The following is a 26,131-nucleotide window of genomic DNA, read 5'->3' on the forward strand; positions in this document are numbered from 1 at the left end:
TGTGAGATTACACATCCAAAGGGTGGGGGATCGATGAAATCCTAGAGGATAATTTTCCTTCTCATAATTGAATATCAATTTTAGTCAAGGACCTACACTTTTAACAAAACAGCGTACACGTTTTTGTAATGAAAATGCTATGCAAATGGCATTTTAAATAGCAGTCATAATAAAATGCATAGCAAATTGCTGTGTGATACCAGGAAAAATATTCCCTGAACCCCCAACCCCCCCCCCCCCCCCCCCTGTAGGCCTATAGTAGGCAGCTTCAGGATTTCAAGTTGTAGACAGAATTAACAGTGGTACATACCGAGTAGAATTCTATTTTTTTTTCTATGTATTTTTTTTTTTCTCAAAATGTGCCTACTTTGGTAGTTGTGAATCTGTTTTTTTTTTTTTTTTCCTTCATTTATGCATTTTGTGAGGCATTAGAGTAATCTAAGAGTGTCAGGCTTGCATGTTGAGCATGAGAAAGACCCCTGATGCATGACACTTGGTAGGTCTGGTACGTACACGAGTATGTACAAATCAAAGCAAACACACACACACACACACACAATGTGTCATTTGGATAATGTGCATTCAGTGTAGGTACCCACAGTGCACTCCTGGTATAACAAATGATCTAAATTCCTGACACAACCAAGTGAAAATTCAGGTCCAAAAAGTAATTCTCTATATCTTTAGATACTTCATTTGTTACAATCATAACAGAATATTTATATAATGAAAGAAAAGTGTCGGTTCCACGAAAAACGTTAAAGGGACATTCCAGATGATTTTCATAATTTCACATCATGTAGTACATAAATCGACAACTCCATGTATAGATTTGTGGAATTTATTGTGGTTCTTGAGCAGAGAAACAATACTTTGAAAAATCTTAAACAAATCACACTGAACAAGGATGATGACATAGGAGGTTCACATATTTCAGAAATGTAGCAGTGTAATTCCATTACCATACCGCTTGCTTGCGAGTTCACCTGTGCATAATCTATGCATGCCTTCTTCTTTTGTTCTGGTTCCTTGAGCCCCAACTCATGCATTCTTATGGTGACTCTGCCATGTCATCATCCTTGTTCATTGCAATTTGTTCTGGATTTTGAAAATATTCTTATTCTTCATCCCAATTATCACAAATTCTGAAACTCTGTCCTCAGTATAACTAATTTATAGTTGTTTAAATGTAAAAATCTGAAAATCATCCGGAGGTCTCCTTTAAAGTGGAAGTTGCCTGTACTGGTATTCATTCGCAATGACGACAAAACAATACATATTCTCCACTTTAATAAGACAATTACCGGAATGCTAATTGCTATGCTTCTCTCTTCCCTGGAAACACATTAGACTTGTATTCCACACATTTTCATCACCACCACTAAATCCACGAAAGTCTCATTCCAGGTTCCTATTTTGTAAGAAAATGAATGCACATTTTCAGGTGTCACTGTTTAAAAATATCATTATTATTCACATAAATTCTTCTTTCTCCCTAAACATGAAATGTACACCCTTGTCACAACAACAAAAAAGAAAAAGCATGGTGAAAGCATCACAGGTATTAACAGTAGTACCTTTGTAGAGAAGTACAAAAATATCAAAGTTCACATAGTCATTCATATCAAACAATAACAAGAATTTACATTTACCATGTTGACATACAGAGTATCAGAGCCAAAATCACACCACTGTTAGAATGAGAAATTGTGTACACTGTGATAAGCATTAGCTCATATTTGAATTATTGAACCCTTTTCCACGACTAAATGGTGGGAAAAAAATATCATGTACATTATGTATTTTCAGCATATTCATAACTTTCTGAGAGAAAACTACCCTTTGTCCCTCGGATCATATCTCATCCAGTATTGACATATGTGACCCTGCACCTCAAAACAAACAAAAATTCGCCAGACATGAATTTTTAGTTAAGACCATATTCTAAAAGAGCAGACTTTAAGCTTTAAAATGATGTATAACTCAAATCAAATGGACTCTCCTAACCTATCGAAATATTGGAAAGAAAGCACAAACTCAGGAAAAGTGTGAACTGAGAAAAGAGGCTCTGAAGTACAGTGTCTATTCAAGCGCTTAATCTTTACCAAACCGTGCTGGCTGTGCGATGAATGGGACAAAAAACAGGAAGTAAACCACCAGAGTAACATCAATGAAGGGATTATCAGATTAAACTGAAATTAAGCATGCCTCATTAACACATTCTGTTCATAATTAATGCCAACTTTCAAAGCAGTAGCACTATCCTTTCAAAAGTTATTAGAGTTGAAATTGAAGAGTGTGGACAAGGTTTTTCAGAAATGAAAAAGGGACTCTAAAGATACACCTAATCACACTATTCTACCAAAAATGTTCGAGATAAACTGCTAAAAAGACACACTTTCCTGCCCGTTTTATGATACCAAATTTTAGCATAATGTAAAAGAAGACCCGCTCTTTCAGAAAATATGAAAAAGTCAAATTTGGCTAGGTTGACCCATTTCACTTATTTTCAGTCCTCACGCAAAATCAGGGTGTGCGACTTTATGTTCGTTTTGAGGTGCACAGTCACATATAATATAGGGCATCAACATTGTTCAATCAGTAGTGTATCTGCCTTCCAATCGAATAGTTTGGGTTGGGGCATGGGTTCAAATCCTAGTGAGCCTTCCTGAGCAATGTTGTGTATTATCATATTCTCACCTCCTAGTGCAGGCAAAACTCTGTTCCTTTGGATTATATACACTAGGACATAAAATTGAGGTCCCCTGTGTGAGAGAGTCACAAGCCATGAACATGCAAGATCCCGCTTCATTCCATCATCACAATTACAGAGCAGGGTGCATTTAACCAGGCGAAGCAGTCTAACCCAAGTACATACAATTGGACCCCATGAAAGACCAGCTAATGTAGCTGAATATGGGCTATCTAACCATCTTTTCAGATGGAAAATGTAAACAAAACAATCTTTACTGCACATGTAAGCAGGTAAAATATCTATTTAGTTCGGGCACATTCGCGACTTTCAAAGAACAAACTACACTTGTACTTTTCATCCCTTGGATTGTATCTTACACTGATACAAAATCGTATCCTTGCTACATGTGTAAACATGTGCATGAGTTTCGTTTTTCCCTTTGACCTCTGATTCAAAGACAAAGCATCATGAAGTGCTTGGAGTGATGGTCTGAGTTTAAAGATAATGAAGCTCTTGTCAGATTTGTCACCAAGTTAATTTAATTGTTATGATTTGACTAATGCACTGAATGATTTTTGGAGTCAAGGACAAAGAAAGCCTCATGAAATACTCTCACTACTGAATTACAATTTACTCAAAGGAAGTCTGGGTGAAAGCAGAAAGCCAAAATAAACCAAAGCATTAAAAAAAATACAAAAAGGTAAAAAAACATATTCCACTGTGATGAAATGATGCTCTCAGAAATCATAAAAATGACAAAGGAAGCCGAGAAATGGCCACTTGACTGTTAATGGCATTATAACCTGATTATTTTCATATTTTCTGCTCATGCTCTTTCATACCATAGGACATTTGAGTCTTCTTTTTCAGGAAGTCTAAAGGACTGTCATTGCTAAATCTAACAATATTTTCACTGGGGTGACTAATGCAATAGTGACTAATGCAATAGGTTACCTGGCAACAGGGAGGTGGATCTTCCACCTCCCTGCTGGCAATAAAGACTTGGATACAACTACATGCCATACATGTAAATGTGTCGTCGAAGTCTGCCTGGTATACAGGGAAACTTGATATAACGAACACTGCTATAACGAGATATCGGTTATTACGAGGAAACTTTCCTGGTCCCAAATTTCCTTCCACACAGGTCTATGTAAAATGCTACTCTTATAGCGAGATCTGCTATTACGAAATAACTGCTATAACGAGAAAAATTTTGTGATTTCCAAACAAAGAAAAAATTGGCTAATCAAACCTGTTATAGGGAGGTAAAGCAAAATCTTAAATTTTTTCTGGTAAAAATTTTGCATGCAGCCAGTTGCAACCACCGCACATGCTGATATGTTATAATATAGCCAGTCTACACTTCATGTGTACTTGAATGTATGCAGCCTGCACTTTACTACCATTGACACACTGAACACAATGATTTCAGAGCAATATTGCATTGGACGTACACAGATCATTAAGATGCCCCTTTAAAGAAACAAAAGTTGCATGCAGAATTAAATGCCATCAATCAATTCTTGGTTTTCTCTTCACAGAAAGTCATACAACCATGCTACAGATTTCTCATTGGCATATACTTTTAAAGCATTTATGGAGATTAAAAAAAAGCATTCAATATCCCAGCAGTCCCCTTCAAAATCAATGTCAACATGCATATACATTGTATGTTGGCACCACACAAAACAGACATGAACTGGACAGTTCCATGACATTTGCTCTTGCAACAAATGCTCCCATAAAATTCATGTAAACATATGTATCTGCATGCTAAGCCAAACATAAATTCTACCCACAAATATCTAACCCTAACCCTTATCCTAATCCCAATCCTCACATCAAGCGAAACTTATAACCCTATAACAACCCTAACCCTGGCCTCAAGTCCTTGCAGGAAAAAAAAAAATAAATAAATAAGACCAGTGCAAATGTCTCAAGAGCAAATGTCGTGTCAGTGATTTGAACACATCCTTGGTTAAGTATTTGTGAAGTATAATCATGTCATTTGAGGGAGAACCAAATCACTTGCAGACACTTGCAGACACACACACACACACACAATCACTGTCAATACTGGAAAGAAAAGCATGAAAAATGCATACAATATGAGAGTCTCTAAAATCTCAAAACTCATGAGGCACATTTCCTTTTAAAAATTTTCTGCAGCAAGACAACAGATGTCACTCCTGCTCAACAACGTCCCTGGATACTATGTCCAAGTACTGAACCACGGGAATCTGGGACAAGACAATGGTGCCGGTTGCCTCATCCTGTTCATTTATGGTAACCTGCACAGGCTGGAGATTGGAGTCATGGTCATGGATCTGAATCTCCTGCGTGTGCATCTGAATGTGAGGCTGGTACTGGACAATGGTTTCTTCCACCAGCTGTGGTTCGCTGTTCTGGAGCTGGATGAGTTGCCAGGCAATGTCCGGCTGGGCATGGGTTTGCTTGTGGGCCTCCATTTCCTGCTCCGCCTTGAACATTTTCCCACATGTCTCACACATGTAGGGGCAGTCCTTCCAGTGGCCGAATTTATGCTTTTCGATGTACCGCTTGTTGGGCGTGGTGAAGGGACAGTGTGTGCAGGAGAAAAGGGGGCGCGTGTCCTTCTTGTGGACCTCCAGGATGTGCCGCTTGATGTTTGTCTTCCAGTGCGTCTTGAAGGCACACTCCGGGCATTGGTACGTGTCTCGCTCCATGGCGTGGATGCCCTCGTGCCGTCGAAGGATCTTCTTCGTCTTGTACGTTTTCCCGCAGACGCGGCAAGCATAGGGCCTGTCCTCCGAGTGAACCACCATGTGCTCCATGATAGCTCGTTTGTCATTGCATGTTTTCCCGCACTCGTCACACTTGTACACCTGCCGACCGGGCGGGCAACCGCGTCTCGTGTGCTTCATGAGTTCCTTGTATGTTTTGAACACTCTAACACACAACTGACAGGTGCGACTGCTTGGGTCCGCATAGTGTTTCTCCAAGTGGGCCTTGAACTCATCAGATTCTTTGGTGGAGAAATCGCACAGCTTGCATGTTTTCCTGTTCTTCCTTTTGGGTACTCCTTGCTCTTGCTTCTTTCCTTTCTTCTTCTTCTTACTCTTCTTTGAGCGCTTGTTCTCCTTGTCCTCTCTTTGCTGAGCCTTGCCATCTTGGCCTGCTGCCTGCACACTGATGTCGCTGTTCGTCTGCAAAATCTGCAGGATGGTCTTCTCGATTTGCTCGTTCTCCGCAACCTGTCGGGCCAGCGCGAAATCCGAGCTTCCGTCTTCTTTGAGGTCACTGTCCACCATATCGTCTGCTGCATTCACAACCTGGGCGTCTCCCTCCGTTGCCGTGGGCAATGTGGCTTCCACCTTGGACTCTGGCGGCGACTCTGTTAAGTCGTCTGGATGCACTGTGTGCAGGTGGGTGGCCATTAGGCTCTTGTGAGTGGAGGAGTAGTCATTGCACAGCTTGCAGCAGTAGACTTCCACCGTGTACACAGCCAGGTGCTTCTTCAGGTTCGTCCACTGTTCCTCCTCCATGATTATCACCTGCTGGATTGGTACAGGGCTTGGCTGGAAGAGCAAATAAAAACAATTCTTTTCTCATAAATCTTATCAGCATAGAAAAACATTTTGAAAATATAAATGCTACTGTTGAAAAAGTATGTTATATACCTGGATGTGATAAAGTCTGAAAAAAGAAATGAACTAGAAATGTCGCTTTGGCGACTGGTATGCCTCCGCCATAATGCATGATTCTCCTAATAGGTCTAGATAGTACATGTGGACAATGTGTGATAACATTTTCACAAAATTGGCAAAATATTAAAATGACAAGTTTGTCACAAATGTGTTGAATGTTCACCTTCCTTGACCTAGGTTTAATTGGATGAATAGGAGAGCATGTATTTGGGATTTAAGGACTTTAACTTGACTTTGACCCATTCATACGTTTATGCATTGAGTAATTTTCATGGTATGGAGAAAAAGTGCAATTTCTGTATTGAATAGTAAATTGTTACCATTTTCATCTGGCTTTTGACCCTAAGATTCATAAGATAATCACTGTCAGGCAGAACATGCATAAATATGTAGTACGTTTCAAGATAACCTGAGCCACTTCCAAGATATGGAGGAAAAACTTAGTTCAGCACTTTCACTTGATCTTTGACCTTTTGACCTTTGAGGCAAAAACAAAAGGAAAAAAAAAACTTTCCAGATAATCTCTATTAGGTTATATATGCATACACCAAGTGTTACAAAAAAATAATCCTGCTGGCATTGCATAAACATGAGGGAAATAGTAAAATTTTGAAGTGTTGCCCTTGACCTTTGACCCCTGACCTTTGACCCTATGAACCCTAAATTCGCTAGATAATCACTGCCATTCAGTACATGTATATATACTATGTTCCATGAAGAAACCTTGAACAATTTCCAAGGTACAGAGAAAAACGGTGAAGTTTTAATATTTCTACTTGACTTTTTGACCTTTGACCTTTGACCTCATGACCCAAACTTTCACCAGAGAATCTTAATTGGGTAATACATGCATACACTAAGTTTCAAGAAAATATCTTCAGGCATTGCATAGATATGATGGAACTAGATAAATTTTATGTATTTGACCTTGACCTTTTGACCTTTGACCTTGCGCATGTGCACCCAAAAGTTGATAGGCACAACTTCACCCCCTAATACACATACATGCCAAGTTTCATTAGGATACCTCAAAAGGTTTTGATAGTTACCCTGTCCACAAAATTCATTACGGACGGACGGAAGGACGGACGGACAACCCGAAAACATAATGCCTCCGGCACCACTTCGTGGCGGAGGCATAAAAATCAAGAAAACAATTTGGATCTACCACAAATAACCTTGAAAATAAAATTAACTAATGTTTTAACGCTATGTAAATTCTGGTTTTAAACTCAATTTTTGTTTTCGTTGTTGTTTGTTTGTTTTTTGTTTTTGTTTTCAGATTCTCAAATAGGGGGTTCTGGGGTCCTTGTACAATGTAAAGGCCTACATTGTCACCCTAGTGATTTGCCTGCCAAGTTTGAGTGACAAATTTTACCATGTGTTTCCACGAAGAAGAAATTGTGAACATCAGGCCCAAATTTGGTCACCCTCCCCCCCCCCCCCCCCACACACACACACACACACAAAGCTCAATGCTGGAAGTAAATTTGTACCATATCAGAAACTGCACTAGTAATCAACTTACTCATAGTGCTAACTTAGCTTTAAATCACTTCTGGTTTGTTGTAAAGATTTGTAAAAATTTCGGGGGCTTTGTCTCCTCAAAAAGGCCTTTCAGACATGTTTATGCAAAATGTTTGCTTTGCAGTAGAGAACTAAAAGCACCTGTGTACATCAATTTCAACGAAGTTTACAAGCGACACACTATTAAATTAATATGATAATACTGCAGACTTTACAGACTATACAGAGAGGGTATCGTGGTCAAGGAAACATTCCTATTCCTACACTACAGTACGTCAGTAGGCCTATAGCTGCAGCACCCCCACACTACAAGTCCTGCAACCCCTGGCCGACTTGCAAGGTGTGGAATACACTTCATTATTGATGGCATATTGAACACAAAAAAAAATGCATACCACAGGGTCAACAACAGCAGCTAGCTTGTGAATAATTAACGGCCATTTTAATATTGGCCAATGAAGAAGGAATTTTAATACTTTCTGCACAGCTGGCGGAATACTTTTTTTAGGCAAATACCTCTGGAACAAATAGGGTCTTATGACACCCCTTCCCCCCCCCCCCAAAAAAAATAATAAATTATAATAATAGTAATAATAAAAATAAAATAAAATAAAATCACCCCAGAAATGGCACCCCCCCCCCCCCCACAAAAAACAACAACAACAAACAAACAAACAAACACAAGAAAAACAAGAAACAAAAAAATAAAAAAAACAGACAGCATCTGTGCAGGTAGGGTATGGCCTTTCTTCTTCTTCTTCTTCTTCTTCTTTTTTTTTGGGGGGGGGGTATTTCTATTTTTTTTTTTTTTTTAATTACCGGTATGAAATTTTTTTTCTTTTCTTTGATTTTCAGCTGAAGAAACCCAGAATTTGCAGTAAATCTATACAGTAGTCAGTAGTAACTAGATTCAGAAAGAAGAACTGAGCTTTGAGGACCTTTTTTCTTTTTCTTTTTTTTTCTTTTGTTACCTGATGAAACCTGAAGTGGCACCAGAAATATAAACTAGATTTGGTCTAATTTACTGCTGACCAGATATGAGATAGAGTCCAATGTTAGATTAGAGCCAACAATGCTAAAATTCTAAAACTTATTAAAAGTCGGCTTGTGCCGAAAGGGTGGGTTGGGTGGTGGCGCGTCGCGTTAATGGGAACACCACCCTTCGTCCAAAGCCCCCCCGGTTTTGCCGAAAGGGTGCGTTGGGAGCGTTGGATCGCGTCGCGTTGACTGGAACCCCACCCTTTGTCCAAATCCCCCCCGGTTTTGCCGAAAGGGTGCGTTGGTACTTTTTCTCTTTTTCTCATGTAACCCTATAAAGCCCAAGCTATTTTGATGTTATTTTTTGATGTTTCATCGTCACATTTGGCACATGGGTAGAGCAACTCATAGTCTACATGACCACATACTTGATTTTTTTCATGGTGACACATAGAGGGCGCTATTTACCATAATATAAAGAAATACATAGGAAATATGCTAAAAACATGATTTTTCTGTATAATTTCTTTATCCCCAGTATGTCTTATCATAGACCAATATTTTTCATATTTGCCACAAATGATCTGCAAGTCAAAGCTCATTAGTTTTATGGTTGAAATTTCTCAAGGTCACTACATGGGGGCGCTATTCATAACAAAATAAAGAAATACATTATGAGACCTGTGATGTATTGTTAGGGATAGGTACATGCATAGTTATCATATTTCATAGTCCAATAATATCGGAATTTTAAGTTTGCAGATTGATAATGTGATAAACAAATGATATTAGAGGTATAACTTGGGTGGAGGAATCAAAATGACACAAAATAGAATGGCAATCTTTGGAAAATACTGTTATTTTCAAGTATCTCTACTATAGCTACTGTTTTATGGCATTGTCACAGAAAAACAAAGGAAATAATAGGAAAAACATTTCAGGGCGATAATTACTTCACATTTTGCTCCTTCAGCAAATTTCAGCCAACAAACGCCCATTTTATACATTATAATATGGTTAATTGGAATTGGAACAGAAAATATGCAAAATCTGACTGACATGGTTGTCAGTTTTATTGTTGCCATGGCAACCAGCAATATCAAATATAGCTAAACTATATATCAAAATGTTGGAAATAAGATTTTTTGGAAATAAGATTTTTGGAAAAGTCACCAAATTTGGTTAAAACTGGATTAAGGGCGAAGGAGTGGCGAATGAAAATCTGGTAGGGGGCACAATGTGCCCCCCCCCCCCCTTGGGCTTTATAGGGTTAAAAGACGAGTTTTGTATTAAACAACAAATAGCAATTAGACCAAACAGTAATTGGACGAAATGATGACTAGACCAACTGGTATATATTAGACCAACTGATATTAAACAGTCTATTAGACCAACTGGCTGTAGACCAAGTTGTAATAGAGTGTAAACCGATCCGGACGATAGCCTCTTTGAAATGGTTGTTTGAAGGTTAAATATAAATTCAAAACGCGTCTTTTAATATTACATGAGAAAAAGTACCAACGCACCCTTTCGGCAAAACCGGGGGGGGGCTTTGGACGAAGGGTGGGGTTCCAGTAAACGCGACGCGACCCAACGCTTCCAACGCACCCTTTCGGCAAAACCGGGGGGGCTTTGGACGAAGGGTGGTGTTCCCATTAACGCGACGCGCCACCACCCAACCCACCCTTTCGGCACAAGCCTTAAAAGTCAACAGCAATGTTGTTTGGCGTGTTGGGTTTTGGGCTTTTACAACTACTAAAAATGGAAGTAAATGTTCTCTCTCCCAGCTAGGTTAAACGTGTTCAGTCAAGACTCGTGATCATGCAATCAAAATTTCACCAATACATAGCAGTTCAGCATAGACAACACTCCACAGTGCAAACACTATAGAACCTCTTTGATTTGTCCACTTTTCTGTGCACAGACGTACATATGTAGACATGTGTTAACCTGGAGCTGGGCCCTGTGTCCCATCATCACTATGCAATGCCAATGACACACAATACTTCAAATTAACGGTTAGTGTGGCGTCGGCATGCGGCTTCGTTTGGTGACCGAACTTAGGTGAAGGTCAGGTAACGTGAATAAACTTTATGGATATTTACCCATATTCTGCGATGTCTAATCGACTGCGAACTAGCTTGCAGAGACCAATATATCAGTGGACAGCCGTTTCCTTTGCGCAGTCTACTCTATAATACACGGTTTTTCGAAGCCCAACGTAAACATAAAGCACATATTTCGGCTCGGCATGCAACAGTAAGTACCGTAAACCTACAACGCTGCTGCTGCTGCACTCTGTACTCCGCCATCAATCCAAAGGGGGAGGCAGGCAGGCTCAACAACGCAGTTTTGCATCGTGTGTACAACGTGTAAAGACACGGTCATTCGAAGGCTTACTCATTACTACTAGCTACGGTCGGTCTGTACTCATACGATGAAAGGCATTACTTTATAACCAAAATCAAACGAACAGAAATAGTCCAGATTATTATTTCTGGATTATCAGGCATCCTAGCAGACGCCTTTTTATTTTTCTATGTCAAATACTTACGGAGATCGCTGCTACTCCCACAAATTTCGCTCACTCTATTTTGCTAACGCAACGGCCGAAGGGAAGGGGGAAGCTACATAAATCTACGCAGGCGCAGTGTTGATCAGCTGCCCAACGTTGATTTGCTGATATCCATATTCGTCACTTCCGCCGTTCATGTGAGGGAATCAGCGAAGCACGGAGCATGAGCTCGCGTCTGAGAGAACTTGTGAAAAATGCAAGAAAAATGTACTACATGTAGGAGATGAATTCCAATATCTACTCGAATGTGATTCCTATGAAGAAAAAGAGGAAATTGTTGATAAATAGGTATTATTTTGAAAATCCATCCACCTTTAAAATTCAAGAGACTTTTTCGAGCAAGAGGTAAAGAATTGCAAAATGTGTACAGATTTATACTTTTTATACAATCTTTATAGGAATTTATAGATTAATTAATCTTCCCATAACAAACAGGACATATGTTCTTTTCCCTTTTTTTCATTTATCCATTCTTGCTATTGTTGTTAATACTTGTTGTTAGTTGATGTTATAGTTATTGTTATTATTGTTATACAATGGTACGTCATTTTAATAATGTAAGGAAATCACCATTGTGTCCATTTATTGTCCTTTAATTGGTGCCCCTAAGGCAAGTGAAAAGAAAAGTGTTTGAATCAGCAGGGTCACCTTGCCGTGGTGTCAGCAAGTTTTTTTTTTTTTCTGAACACTTGATAACAAGGCTACTGAAACATATATTCTGTTCATAAACTTCGAGATTGTTACCATGGTATGTTCTTACGAAGCGCCTTAATCCTGTTTGATCCGCTACGATGTATATAGGTTCGACGCTGTATTTACTTGCACCATAATATTAGAGCACTAATACTCATACTAGTATTTTTTTTTTCTGTGCGATATACGTGTATATGTGAAACTGTGAATACATGTATGTACGCCAAATAGCATCTCCTTACGACACTCACCCCAAGCTCAACATCCCAATATAGCTTAGCTGCAACTACAGGGAATTGCATCAAGGATCAAAGGGAATGTTTTAAACCATTCTCGCCGGCTACACCACCTTTTGATCTTATACCAAATTCACTTGCCAAAAGATGTTGCTCTGCAGAATTGCCATTGATAACCAAAAATATGAAAACAATGAAATGGAGATTTCAGTCGGGTACCATGCCAGATTATCTGCACAGCTGAACATGTCACACCGCAGATTAAAAAAAAAAAATAGTAAATGAATAGATGGATAGATAGATAAATGAATAAATAAATAAATAAATAAATAAATAAATAAATAAATAAATAAATAAATAAATAAATGAATAAATCATGTGTGATGTCATCAGAGGATAAAACTGTAACAAAACAAATCCAATATAAAACACACATCACAGTAATGATGCATATAGACAACGATAGCCATAGCCTCTTTCTATCCGCTTATCGCCTATAACCACTTTACAAATGCGCCGTTCAGGCAATTTATTAGATCAGAAACCGTGCTTTAGTCGTGTCTGTAGTATGAATAGATTGATAGCGTCAAAAACTGAAATAAAGTCTGTAGCACAAGAACAACTTAATTCCGCTGATCTAACGACATCAAGACATCATTTTGAACTCTGGTATAAAAAGTGCTATTTCAACAGTATATGATTGTTAAGTTCTTATTATTTAGTCAAATCGTTCTCATGTTGTGAAGGTCCGCAATGTTGAAATCACTGTCCAATCCAGCCGCTTAACATGTGGAAGAGTACCCTAAGAATCAGTCATTGGTCCGTGAAAGTTATTCACTACAATGTACACCGTGCTCCTAGATATCCAGAATTATAGAAGCGCTATGCGGATGACACCCATATGTTTTGTCGTCAGGATCCTCGACATCAACAAGCATGATAAGAAGTTGTATAGTTCGCTTGAATAGGTGTCTTCTTACATTGTTGCATGGGCTAAGAAAAAATCAATATGCTCAAAAGTGGCCAAGAGACTGAACTTTTAGACAGACTATATATGCAAATTATATATAATCATTATCATTTATTTATTTTATTTATTTATATGTTTTATTTTCACAGGGTGGCTCCGTCAGTGGGTTAAACACTGTTGTTCTTGGAGGCCCTGCATGAACACATACATACAAATAAACACAAAAATGTATGATAATCATACAATACCAACAACAAAATCATATTTGCAGTATCAAATCTGTATATATCTTAATATACTGTATACTGATATATATTAAACTCAAAATTTAACAAATATTATGCATCATTTCTAATCATTTCTAATCCATCCCGTTCCTCGTGCTATTCACCGAGAGCCTTCTATGCCCCCAAACGATAATTGTCGACAGAGAACAAGACAGGTTGGTAATTCACACAGTGTGAGAAAGCAGGCAAGTGGCCAGAATAATTCCCTTTCCACGGTCAACTACATGTGCCATCGAACAATGAAAATATCGATCAGTGTGAGGTATGAATAGAACGTGCACTGATGGGCTATCCAACTTTTTTGTTCTACACAAAAGAGGCCCTGAATGGGGTCAGCGAAAGCAAAAACCTATGAGCTCAGCCTTGATCGCTATGTATAATATACAGTTAAACTCGCCTAAGTCGACATCGCATATGTCGAATAATCGCGCAAGTCGATGATTTTAAAAAGACCCGATTTTTCCCCATTGACTTACGTGTAATAATTCACTCACAAGTCGAATTTTGTAAGTCGAATACTCGCCTAAGTCGATGAAATTCCAAGAACACTTTCACGGAAAAACCATTAAATTCACTGTGCCTAAGTCGAATAAGATTTTATTGTGCAATAAATCACTGTCAAAATCACGAGACGCCAGTTTTTGTTTACATAAGAACTAGCCCGACCAGACAGGTGACAAAAAATGATCTGAAGTATCAAAATTCAAAGCGATCGCATGCGATTGTTGAACTCTCTTCGTGTTTGGAGGTCCGCTTGCTGGTAGCGGGTACAGCCCTGTCGCGCTAGCGCTACGTACGTACGCATAGCGCGACTGGGCTGTGTATAGTCTGTGTATGTTTGCAGTCTGCGCTGTGCAGTGGATGGATGAACCTGAGTTTTCAAAGCGGAAAGTAGGGGGAAAGTTACGGGCACAGGTAAATCAGAAGTACACCTCTACACGCATTTCAAGCCACGGTATGGTAAACTGGAATCAATCACTGCTCAAATATCGTTCATATTCACTTCCCCAAGGTTTAACGAGGGTGTAAAGTAATCCGACCTGTGCCAATGCTAATGCACTGTCCATGCAAAGTAAGCCGTTGCCCTGCCGGGAGACCCGTGCTGCGGCACACCTCTCCAGCTCTCGGCTCCAGAGTAGACAACATACATGTACATTATACATAATGTACGTGTGGTGCGACTGTTGTTAAGTCGATTTTTTTCGACTTACGCACAAGTCGAAACTCGCCTAAGTCGATGTGTTTTGCTCAGTCCCGAGAAGATCGACTTATGCGAGTTTAACTGTACTTTGGAAATTCGGAGATAGAGTCCTAAATAATATTGCAATTCACGAAGTTTTCTAAAAAGAAATAAAATTGGGATATCAATGGAAGATAATCTTTTCTGGAAACGCAGACAGGCCTAAACATGGATTAAGGCCATGTGGTGACTGCGGTCTCTCTTGTCTGCATTTTTGGACCCATGGTATATGCCTATAGGGTCCTACAAGGTTCCTGTATATAGGTTGACCCCATGCAGAGGAACCTGGTATACTAGTGGCTTCCCCAACCAACGGCGTAGCCAGGATTTCATCTTAGGGGGGGCGGTTAGTCTGCGAGGGAGCGAAGCGACCGAGCCCGAGCGAGCGGAGCGAGCGAGGGGGGGAGGGTGTGGGAGGGGGGTGTCCCCCCTCCCACGGTAAGAACTTTTTTGCATTTGGATGTTGTAAATGGTGCGATTTGATGCATGTTTTTGCGCGTTTTATCGACGTGAAACAGTCCCACTTGTTTATGGTAGCAGTTTATTTTGATGTAGATTATTATTGAACAATTTGCCTATAAAAGGGTATAATTTAGATACACTTCTTGTATTAATTCTTTTCACTGAATATCATGAACGCGACTGAACCCGAGCGAGCGGAGCGAGCGAGGGGGAGGGGAGGGTGTGGGAGGGGGGTGTCCCCCCTCCCACGATAAGAACTTTTTGCATTTTGATGTTGCAAATGGTGCAATTTGATGCATGTTTTTGCACGTTTTATCGACGTGAAACAGTCCCATTGGTTTACGATAGCAGTATATTTTAGCGTAGATTATTATTGAACAATTTGCCTGTAAAATGGTATAATTCAAATATTCTTTTCACTGAATATCATGAACGCGACTGAACCCGAGCGAGCAGAGGGAGCGAGGGGGTAGGGGAGGGTGTGGGAGGGGGGTTTCCCCCCTCCCACGGTGAGAACTTTTTACATTTTGATTTTGCAAATGGTGCAATTTGATGCATGTATTTGCGTGTTTTAACGACGTGAAACAGTCCCACTTGTTTAAGATTGCAGTATATTTTAGAGTAGATTATCATTGAACAATTTGCCTATAAAATGGTATAATTCCAGTACACTTCTTGTATTAATTCTTTTCACTGAATATCATGAACGCGACTGAACCCGAGCGAGCGGAGCGAGCGAGGGGGTAGGGGAGGGTGTGGGAGGGGGGTTTCCCCCCTCCCACGGTGAGAACTTTTTACATTTTGATTTTGCAAATGGTGCAATTTGATGCATGTTTTAACGACGTGAAACAGTCCCACTTGTTTAAGATTGCAGTATATTTTATATCATGAACGCGACTGAATCCGAGCGAGCGGAGCGAGCGAGGGGGAGGGGAGGGTGTGGGAGGGGGGTGTCCCCCCTCCCACGATAAGAACTTTTTGCATTTTGATGTTGCAAATGGTGCAATTTGATGCATGTTTTGCGCGTTTTATCGACGTGAAACAGGGCCTCTTGTTTAAGGTAGCAGTATATTTTAGTGTAGATTATTATTGAACAATTTGCCTATAAAATGGTATAATTCAAATACACTTCTTGTATTAATTCTTTTCACTGAATATCATGAACGCGACTGAACCCGAGCGAGCGGAGCGAGCGGAGCGAGCGAGGGGGTAGGGGAGGGTGAGAGGGGAACCCCCCTCCCACGGTGAGAACTTTTTACATTTTGATTTTGCAAATGGTGCAATTTGATGCATGTATTTGCGTGTTTTAACGACGTGAAATAGTCCCACTTGTTTAAGATTGCAGTATATTTTAGTGTAGATTATTATTGAACAATTTGCCTATAAAATGGTATAATTCCAATACACTTCTTGTATTAATTCTTTTCACTGAATATCATGAACGCGACTGAACCCGAGCGAGCGGAGCGAGCGAGGGGGTAGGGGAGGGTGTGGGAGGGGGGTTTCCCCCCTCCCACGGTGAGAAGTTTTTACATTTTGGTTTTGCAAATGGTGCAATTTGATGCATGTTTTGCGTGTTTTAACGACGTGAAACAGTCCCACTTGTTTTAGATTGCAGTATATTTTAGTGTAGATTATTATTGAACAATTTGCCTATAAAATGGTATAATTCCAATACACTTCTTGTATTAATTCTTTTCACTGAATATCATGAACGCGACTGAACCCGAGCGAGCGGAGCCAACGAGGGGGGAGGGGAGGGTGTGGGAGGGGGGTGTCCCCCCTCCCACGGTAAGAACTTTTTGCATTTTGATTTTGCAAATGGTGCAATTTGATGCATGTTTTTGCGTGTTTTAACGAGTTGAAACAGTCCCACTTGTTTAAGGTTGCCGTATATTTTAGTGTAGATTATTATTGAACAATTTGCCTATAAAACAGTATAATTCAAACACACTAGTCTTCTTGTATTAATTCTTACACTGACTATCATGAACGCTGTCTGTTCAGCAATCAAACAGAAAAAGCATGCACACGAGGGTGTAGATAGGGGCATATCCCCTCCCACACGAAGGTGATTTTGCGTTTTCAGACCTGAAATTCAGCGATCTGGTGCAAATTTTTGGTGCAACACTTTTTCATCGAAGTGTTAAAATCACCATCTGTGCGTATGTATAAAGTCTAGTGAGGTAGAACTTAGGGGAAGGGGGATTCCCCCTCCCGCTCGCGGAGCTTTTGCGTTTTTAGAATTGAAATAAAGCGATCTTGGTATAGCCACAGTCTACTTCTTTGCATGGCGGGGGGGGGGGGGGAACAGGAAGAAGGCGTTGGCGAGTGTTATCTCCACTCTTCCCTTCCGATGGAGCTTGTATCTTTTTAAGGCTGAAATTGAGATATCTCGTATACGCATAATAAGCATATTTGATGGAATCAACATTTGGGTAATCAAAAAAAAAAAAAATGATGGGGGGGGGGGGGGCTGAGGGAGGAAAGGGTCGATTAAAAGGGGAAATTCCCCTTATACATGAGGGAACCTTCAGTTTTCGGAATATTAGTGAAAAGTCTTGTGCACTCAGAATTATTCAGAATTTTTTTTAATCTAAAAAGTGTACTTAGCTAGGGAAAGCGGCAAAGAGGGGGAGGGTTTGGGAGGGGGTATCCCCCTCCCAAGCACGAGAGATTTTGCATATTTTGAATTGAAATTCAACGATCTGGTGCACACTTTGAGTGAAATATTCAAAAAAATATATCTTATTTGATGAAAGGTTGCAAAGGAGACCCGCTTCATGTGCATGCATACAGTATACACGCATTTTTTTTCCCGCCTCCCAACTCCTCGGTCCAAATCTTAGGGGGGGCGACCGCCCCCATCGCCCCCCCCTGGCTACGCCAGTGTCCCCAACTAATACATTTATAGCGTGCATCTCAGATCGGTGAATTGCAATTCTGAAATGCAAAACCTCCCTCGCATTGTCGTATAGGTCTTTCGTATATAGACGTATTTAATTCACATAGTTAATGTTGACTATATTTCCAAATATTATTTCATCAAGAGTGTGGGAGGGGATATCTCGTTAAATCTACCCTTTCCCCGCTTGGTTCCTCTCCATAGATTTAGCACACTTTTGGGATTGGCAGTATTACACATTTCAGGTCTTTACGAGGTACAACTGGCTATAGTTAGGAGCATAGTGTGTTTCATATTTCATTTTATTTATATATAATGTAACACCCCTTCGACACCCTCCACCAGCCAGCTATGCAGCTATATTAGACTCCCCTATAGATTTTGCTTCTCCATGATTGCAATTTAACGATCCAGCGTCGATTACTCATTTTGGTGGAATACATGAACAGGGCCGGCGAAACCGCCCCCCGCCCCAATTTTTTTTTTTTTTTTTTTTTTTTTTTTTACACAATACAAAGAAAATTCATAAGGTGCACCACTTTGCCCCCACCATTTTTTTTTTTTAACTTGTTAGCTCATGAAACCCGGAAGTGCCCCCCCCCCACACACACACGTGTACACACACTTTTTAAAACGTGGCCCGGCGGCGATGAAGGGGAATCAGGGGCGGATCCAGGGATTGGCGTGTTTACAAAATTAAGGGGCCGGGGCGCACGCACCTCTCCCCCATTTTTTTATTTCTTTTTATTTCCTTTGTTTTAACACAAAAATAAAAAATAAAGGGGGGGGGGGCGCCTTTGGTGCGCTCCTCCTGGACCCGCCACTGGGAGTCCCCTTTATGCATTGATTATTTCACCAAACCAATTTTCTAATATTTTCTTTGAGTAACGTCATAAACTGTAGTAATTTTTTCATCCAGCGATGGTGGTACCGAAACTTTGAACATTAAATAACTTTTGAATGGATCATTCATTTTTTCCGCTTCTATAAAAATTCGTTTGGCAATCGAAATTCCCTTTCATTTCAGGGGCCGCGGAACGTTTTTCAGTTTGGGGGGGCTGCGCAGCCCGGGGGGGGGGGGGGTATCAAGGTCACCCCCACCCCCACCCCCGCTTAGACGCACCGGCGTAGCCTGGATAATGATCTTCTGATCTTGGGAGGGCGGCGGTTAGGCCTACTATGCGAGGGAGCCAAGCGACCGAGCCCGAGCGAGCGGAGGGAAGGGGGGGGGGGGTGTGGGAGGGGGATTGTTCCCCCTCCTACGATGAGAACTTTTTGCATTTTTATGTTGTAAATGGTGCAATTTGATGCATGATGCTGCAGCCCCCCCCCCCCCCCGCTTCCGCGGCCCCTGCATTTTGTCAAGAAACTCAGGATGCCATTGACCATCATGCGAGTACAATCAGTCCAGAGCACAGAACTCTAAAGCCCCCGTTCCACTATGCCGTTCTCGCTACGATTTGACAATTTTCTCAGGTCGGGAAGGATCGGGTAAAACCTGAGCCGATCTGGACACAGTACGATGTTAGAACGCTCTAAGTACGCTGCAGTTACGACTACCAAGTGCTTACTACGCTTTTACTACGATGATCGGGAATTAGACATTGCGATCTCTGCCGCTGCCGGTACGCTTTAGAACGATGTAGCTACGCTGTTAGTGCGATGTTGCCGATGTTATCCGATCAATGCACGCTGTATCTACGCTCTGAACGATCTATACGATCTTATCACGCTGTTACCCCGTTCAGAGAGCTGAAAAGTGCCCGATGTGCCCCGATGTACCCCGATTCGACTGTGGGTCAGCAGTCAGTCAACTTATTAGCATGCAGAACCGAAGAAATATACTGTGGACCTCGAAGATTCATTCTTCTTTTTTTACTTTTGATTTTCAAAGTTGTTGTTGCTTCGTTATTCTCACTACTCTTTCTTCATCAGCGAGCCCGTGCTTCTGTGCCTCCAGTGCCCTGGTTATGACCCACCATTTCCCTCTCCTCTCCCCTCCTCCCCCCCCCCCTTGTCCACCTCGGACTTAATACCTTCTTCACCACTATATCTTTCTATCCTCTCATCAATTTTTTCCTTACAAGAGAGCCGCCATGTGTTTGTTAATGTGCGTCCGTATGTGTGCATGTATGTGTGTATTACTCTGTCTGTCTTTTTTTTTTTTTGCTACCGCTTAGGGAAATTTGTTGTTGTTTTTTGCAATTATATATTTTTCTCTATGAGGGGACTGCATTCTAATACTACAAGCTCTGCTTTTTAGCAGTCCCCTCCATTTCCAGCAATATTTTGTATGCATTTACCACAGTGACGTAACTGTTATTTGTATCTCTGTTGATAATTTGCCTGTATCTCTTTTACAATGTTATTCTGTTCATCGCATTGTGGTACTGATTTCATGACGTCTGTGTATATGAGCATTTCTTTGTATTTTTTATTATTTGTTTGTTGGAAGTGAAATAAATCAACTTGAACTTGAACTTGAAGAGCCTCCTCAACTCACGGTTCTTTTGCAGCAATGCATTGTATAAACAAAGACGTGCTGATTTTTCAAAGGATTTTTCTTGATGTCCTTGCTTTTATAGTCCGTCTTCCTCCAGTTGTAGATGATTTCATATTCTTCAAAATTCTGCTATGTCCTCTTCCTCCTCTTTCAGCATCACGTGCAGTCTCTCTTTCTTCGCCTTTTTGGTAGCTGCTTCGCTGCTTTCTTCTCTTCCTTTTCTTCATCTCTTCTTCTTCTTCGAAAATTACAGCTAAAATTACTTCCCGTTCTTGTGCCGATGTTACTACGCTCAGAAAGACCTTGTTACGCTCATCCCGCTGCGTTTACGCCGTCATTACGCTCTCCCCGCTGCGTTTACGCTGTCACTACGCTCTCCCCGCTTGCCGTACGATTGAAAATATGTCAATTTTGATCGGGGAGATCGGGAAGAAATTTTGAACCGGTTCAAAATTTCTTCCCGATCTGAAAAACTGCCCGCTCCAACCCCGACCTCCACACGCTGCTGCTACGATGCTTCCGATCCCCGTACGCTTTTGCCGCTCTCTCCCGATATGCTAGATCGGGACAGATCGGGGTCCAAATCGTGATAGTGGAACGGGGGCTTTAGAGTTCTGTGGTCCAGAGCCCTTCGTTTTTCGTACCTGGCTTCATGTTGAGGGCGCTTTTGCTTTGTACATTTTGTATGGTAAACTTCATTCATTTCGGGAATTCCCGGGTGTTACTCTTTATACGGCCACAGGTGTCCCTTTCACCAGAAGTTCGTAAGTGTAAAGACGCAGACAGAAATGATCCTATCGCCCAATACCCCTACTGGTGACGTACTAATTATCGTGCCGTAGCTCCATGTTTCAAGAAAATCTTCATAATTATATACGCAATACGGCGAACGTATCGTTACGAAAACTTGCAATGGTATACAATAGTCCCATTAATGTATATTCATGTTGCTATCGTTCTTATCGGGCGATGTGTGTTTGTGTGTGCAGTCACTAGTCAGTGGACATCTAATGGTTACAAAAAAAAAATATATGTATAAATAGGGAGGATCAGTGAATGTAGTAGGTAGGCCTATATGTATATAATCAGGAGACTGGTTTGCTAAAGTATACTAAAGGCCCAACTTTCCATCATGATCAAGCTGACAATCTTAAAGTTAACTTTGTGATGTTTTATTTATTATTTTTTTTTTTAGCAAACAGATAATTTGTGTAAATTTTTGATTTATTGATATCATTGTTCCGATATGGTGAGGGTGAAGAATGAATTTGATAGTGAAGAAAAATCTTAATTTTTTTTTGTGATGTTATTCACTACCCACTGCGACTAGTAGAGGTGGAAATGTAAGAAATATTAGGCCTACTAAAATATTATGTTTTGTTTCTTTCCTTGCCAGGTACAGTAACGGCAAATTCATGATGAAGTTCTGCATTACTGCCTCGTTGCTGACGAGGCACTTCTCCACAGCACTTCTGAGAAGTTCCCAGAGCAGCTCAAGGTATATTAGAGCGGTCTTAGTGCCAAGCAGCTATCCCAGTCCTACAAGACCTCTCTGGAATGAAGTCAGATCAGTCGTCCATCATACAAGAATTGGTCGAGATGAATCAACAGCTGCCATAGTCTTTCCTAAACCTTTGGTTATTGGATGTGACATTAGCAATGACTGGAATGGAAGGAGCTGTTCCAGTGAAGCTCTCAGCCGCAAACGCATTGTGCCAAATAAGAAGAGCATGGATTTTCTAGCTAGTCTCGGCCTTGATTGTGACAAACTCCAGAAACTACGGCCCACTGTGCTGAAGCAGGATGCGTATAGTCTCAAACAACATGTAGACCTTCTCAGGGGGCTAGGTCTGGATGATCCAGACATTATCAATATCATCTACAAGGATGCATCATTTCTGAGGAAGGACGTCAAGTTGGTCCAGGAACTAGTGGATTACCTGATGACTGTTGGACTCAAGGTAGAACAGCTTGCAAACATCTTCCAGCGAGCCCCTCGTTTCTACAGCACACCAGAGACAGTCATTGGCAACATAGAATACATGAAGTACCTTGAGGTTACTGACAAGAACATATGCTACACCTTAGTATACACTCCATCCCTGTTTTATCGAGTACAGAATGGCGTGGAGCGTGTAGCCTCTTATCTGAAACAGGTCATGACGGAAGAGAAGTTTGTTGGGGATCAGAATAGGGTCATCCGATACATCATGCGCAATGACCCGACTCTGTTTGTACGCCAGGTCTCAGAACTGGAGACCAACGTCAAATTTTTGAGGGAGTTTGGCTTTTCGGGAGAGGACCTGATCTCGGTCATTCGATACTGCCCGAGTTCCATCCGGATTGGGACCGAATTCCTGAAGTCGCGATGTGAGTACCTCCAGAAACGGCTGGTGCTGAGCAATGAGAAATTGAAGGACCTTGTCCGCAGGCATCCACAGCTGCTTCATGCCGGCGTGGAGACGATACAGAGTCACATTGACCTTGTCCTTGAACTCGGTTTCACAGTAGAAGACATCATCCGGACCCCCAGGATATTTGCGAGGAGTATTGATTTGATAAAGAAACGGCACAAAGAACTTACAGCCGTCGGCTTCGAGCCAAAACTTAATTCTTTCATTCACTCCAAAGAGAAGCACGAGCTGATTCTACTGAAATTCAAGTTAAAAAATCGCAGAGAGGATAGAGAGAAAGAAAAGGCAGCGTTGGATGCAGTGGATGAAAAGCCCACATGATTGGTGTAAGATTATAGCATTGAAACAACTTTTTACATCTTGACAGAAGTAGATATTATGAACAGACAGAAGTTGCAATTACTTGTTATGATAATTACTTGTTATGTTGTTGTGATCAACTGCATTTGACACAAATGTGCTCATATATACAAAAGAGAGTATCCATCGATTGTGTGTGTCTTTTTACACGATCTACTTACCATCAATGCAAATATAAGCTCTTCTAGTTGGTGATGTATACTTCATGCTTGCACTTTTTATTCTCTGTCTGAAACTTTTCAGATGTCATTTGTCAAAAGCTCAGTCGTGGCTGCCCTACAAGAAGAACATAAACTGTGTAGTGCTGCCTTGGGTTTCTTGAGGACTAAATGAAGAATGTAACAGAGCAAAGATATTTAGCAAATATGAAATGATTTCACCATCACTTCTTACCACTGAGAATATAATTGATGATAATCATAAAATTAGATTGGTGTACAATGGATGTTTGAAACATTGATTTTCTCTTCAGATGACCTTGCAAAAATAATTTTTGATGCAATAACTTTGAACATACAGTCAAACTCATTGACCAAAGAATTAGCTTCGACCTTTGTGAGGAATTAAAATCAGTAGAGTATAAAGAGAAGAGGACTTGAAAAGACCTTTGACTAAAGCAGTTATTTGACTTATGTGTATACGAGGTCGACGTAAGCAAGGTTGACTGCACAATACTTTGCAATGGGAAATCATGATGTTTTTTGGGGTTTTTTTTTTACTCAGCTGAAGTATCACGAAGAAGATGAATAATTTTAGACATCAACTTTTGCAGAAATGCTAACGGTCTTTACCGACATTTAGACCATTTCTTTACCTCATTTTATCATGATGTCAATGTCCGTTATTTGGATTTTTGAGCAACTTTGGCCAGTTTGAATCTTGCCAAATCAGATTTGTATCATAACTCACTTTTTTTGTTGGTTTTTGCTTCTTGTGTGAAATGCATGTTATCTTCTCTGCATCACACTGGGCACTATGCATGGATGGTACAAGTGTATGCGTCATGATGTACTATAAAATGAGGAATGTTCGCATGCATTTTAATTTCACAAATTTTGCGAGAGGCAAGAGTCACGAAATTAAAATGCACTCAAAAGTTCTTGTCTACACTATATGTATTGCATGTCAGAGGCAACCAACGAAAATTTCATTCCACATAAAAGACTGTCTGCTCCAATTCACGAAAATTTCATGCCGCGAAAATATCCTGTTTTACATTAGTTTTCATTACCCAGGATTGCATGTTCCGTGTTACCACTGGTCTTACGGAGTGCCTTGCCATTATTTATACTCATACCACAGCCAGAGATGTCGATTGTTCCTTTCTTTGCACTGTTTTGTACTCTTTTTTCCCCAAAATGCTGCAGGTTTCATGGAAAATATGGTTTTTCCAAAAAAAAAAAAAATTAATTACTGCACAGTGTCTATTGCAGTAAAGCAAAAATGCTGTTTTGATAAAAAAATACATTGTATGCATTTCCAGGTCTCAGAATATTGCAATGCTTCTTGGCAGAGTAGCATCCCTGCACAGCATTTCTAGCAGGCCAGTTAACACCAGGGGCCCGTTTCATAAAACTTGTTATCAGTGACAAGTGCCACATTTCTATGAAAAAATTTTCCTCAGCCAGTCAGATGCAAGGATTTCAGTAGCTTGTCACATCTATGACAACTTGTCACTTATGACAAGTTTTATGAAACAGGCCCCTGATTTTTTAATTGGACATATATAGATACTGGTAAGACATATTTGTCCGAGTATGTTGACAGTGGCCAAAAGCAGTAGATTGAGTGGAAGGTTGAACAGTTGACTGAGCTCACAATTTTACAGGTCAAAGTGTGAAATTTCAGACTGAAATTTCAGTCCATGCAGTGTACTGCAATATACCTGCAAGATAACAATTTTTTTTTTAATTTATTCAGAGTATAATTTCTTCCTTCAAGCATGTTGATGTTGTGTTATGTGGATATTGATTCACTGTATTCAGGGCAGAATATAGTTAGGCCTACCTATCCTGTAAATAGTTGGCTGAAATATTATAGTATGAAATGTCATATTTTCACTGACATGATGATGTGAATAGGTCAACATGTCTATTTTGTTGTCAAGTCAAGATGGTACAGTGCAATTTTTCCAATTTCTCAATTTCTCTCAGACCCTAGAAGAAAATTTTAGATCAAATTCATTGTCCCACTGCAATTCAGGTTAACTTCTTTCAATGGAATCCTTTCAGGTGTTAAGACTTAGTAGGCCGTCTACATTGTTTGATTTGAGAAAATTTAGATGCGTAATGTACACTGTGTGAATGCATAATGACAGTGGCAGCATGAAAGTTTAGTCTTGAAATGGAAATTAAAATGAACCCATCAGCCCCGAGAGACTAAATTGGCTGTAGACTCTGTATATAGTCCACCAGCTTTCCATAGACAATGGGTCAAAGGTCATATATCCCATCGCAAACATCACAGAGTTGAAGAATGTCTCCCAACCTCATTTGAAATCATACAATGATATATAGTGAGAATACACTCCTCTTTTGTACTGAGAATAACTGTTGGTATTTTTTCAGGGTCCAAACACACATTTTAGTCTAAATTCA

At 40.4% G+C, this 26,131-nt stretch overlaps 2 protein-coding genes across 2 annotated transcripts; one reads left to right on the forward strand and one right to left on the reverse strand.

Annotated features, from left to right (window-relative positions):
• Positions 1 to 4,734: 4,734 nt before the first annotated feature.
• LOC140230959 (uncharacterized) lies at positions 4,735 to 6,225 on the reverse strand. The gene has a single exon (XM_072311103.1). It carries the CDS (start codon positions 6,220 to 6,222, stop codon positions 4,882 to 4,884), a length of 1,341 nt encoding a protein of 446 aa, XP_072167204.1. The 5' UTR covers positions 6,223 to 6,225; the 3' UTR covers positions 4,735 to 4,881.
• A 15,942-nt stretch (positions 6,226 to 22,167) lies between these two features.
• Positions 22,168 to 23,496, forward strand: LOC140230907 (transcription termination factor 1, mitochondrial-like). Its single transcript, XM_072311047.1, has one exon. It carries the CDS (start codon positions 22,176 to 22,178, stop codon positions 23,493 to 23,495), a length of 1,320 nt encoding a protein of 439 aa, XP_072167148.1. The 5' UTR covers positions 22,168 to 22,175; the 3' UTR covers position 23,496.
• Positions 23,497 to 26,131: the final 2,635 nt, after the last annotated feature.

Source organism: Diadema setosum, chromosome 7, assembly GCF_964275005.1.
Source record: "Diadema setosum chromosome 7, eeDiaSeto1, whole genome shotgun sequence".
NCBI lineage: Eukaryota > Metazoa > Echinodermata > Echinoidea > Diadematoida > Diadematidae > Diadema > Diadema setosum.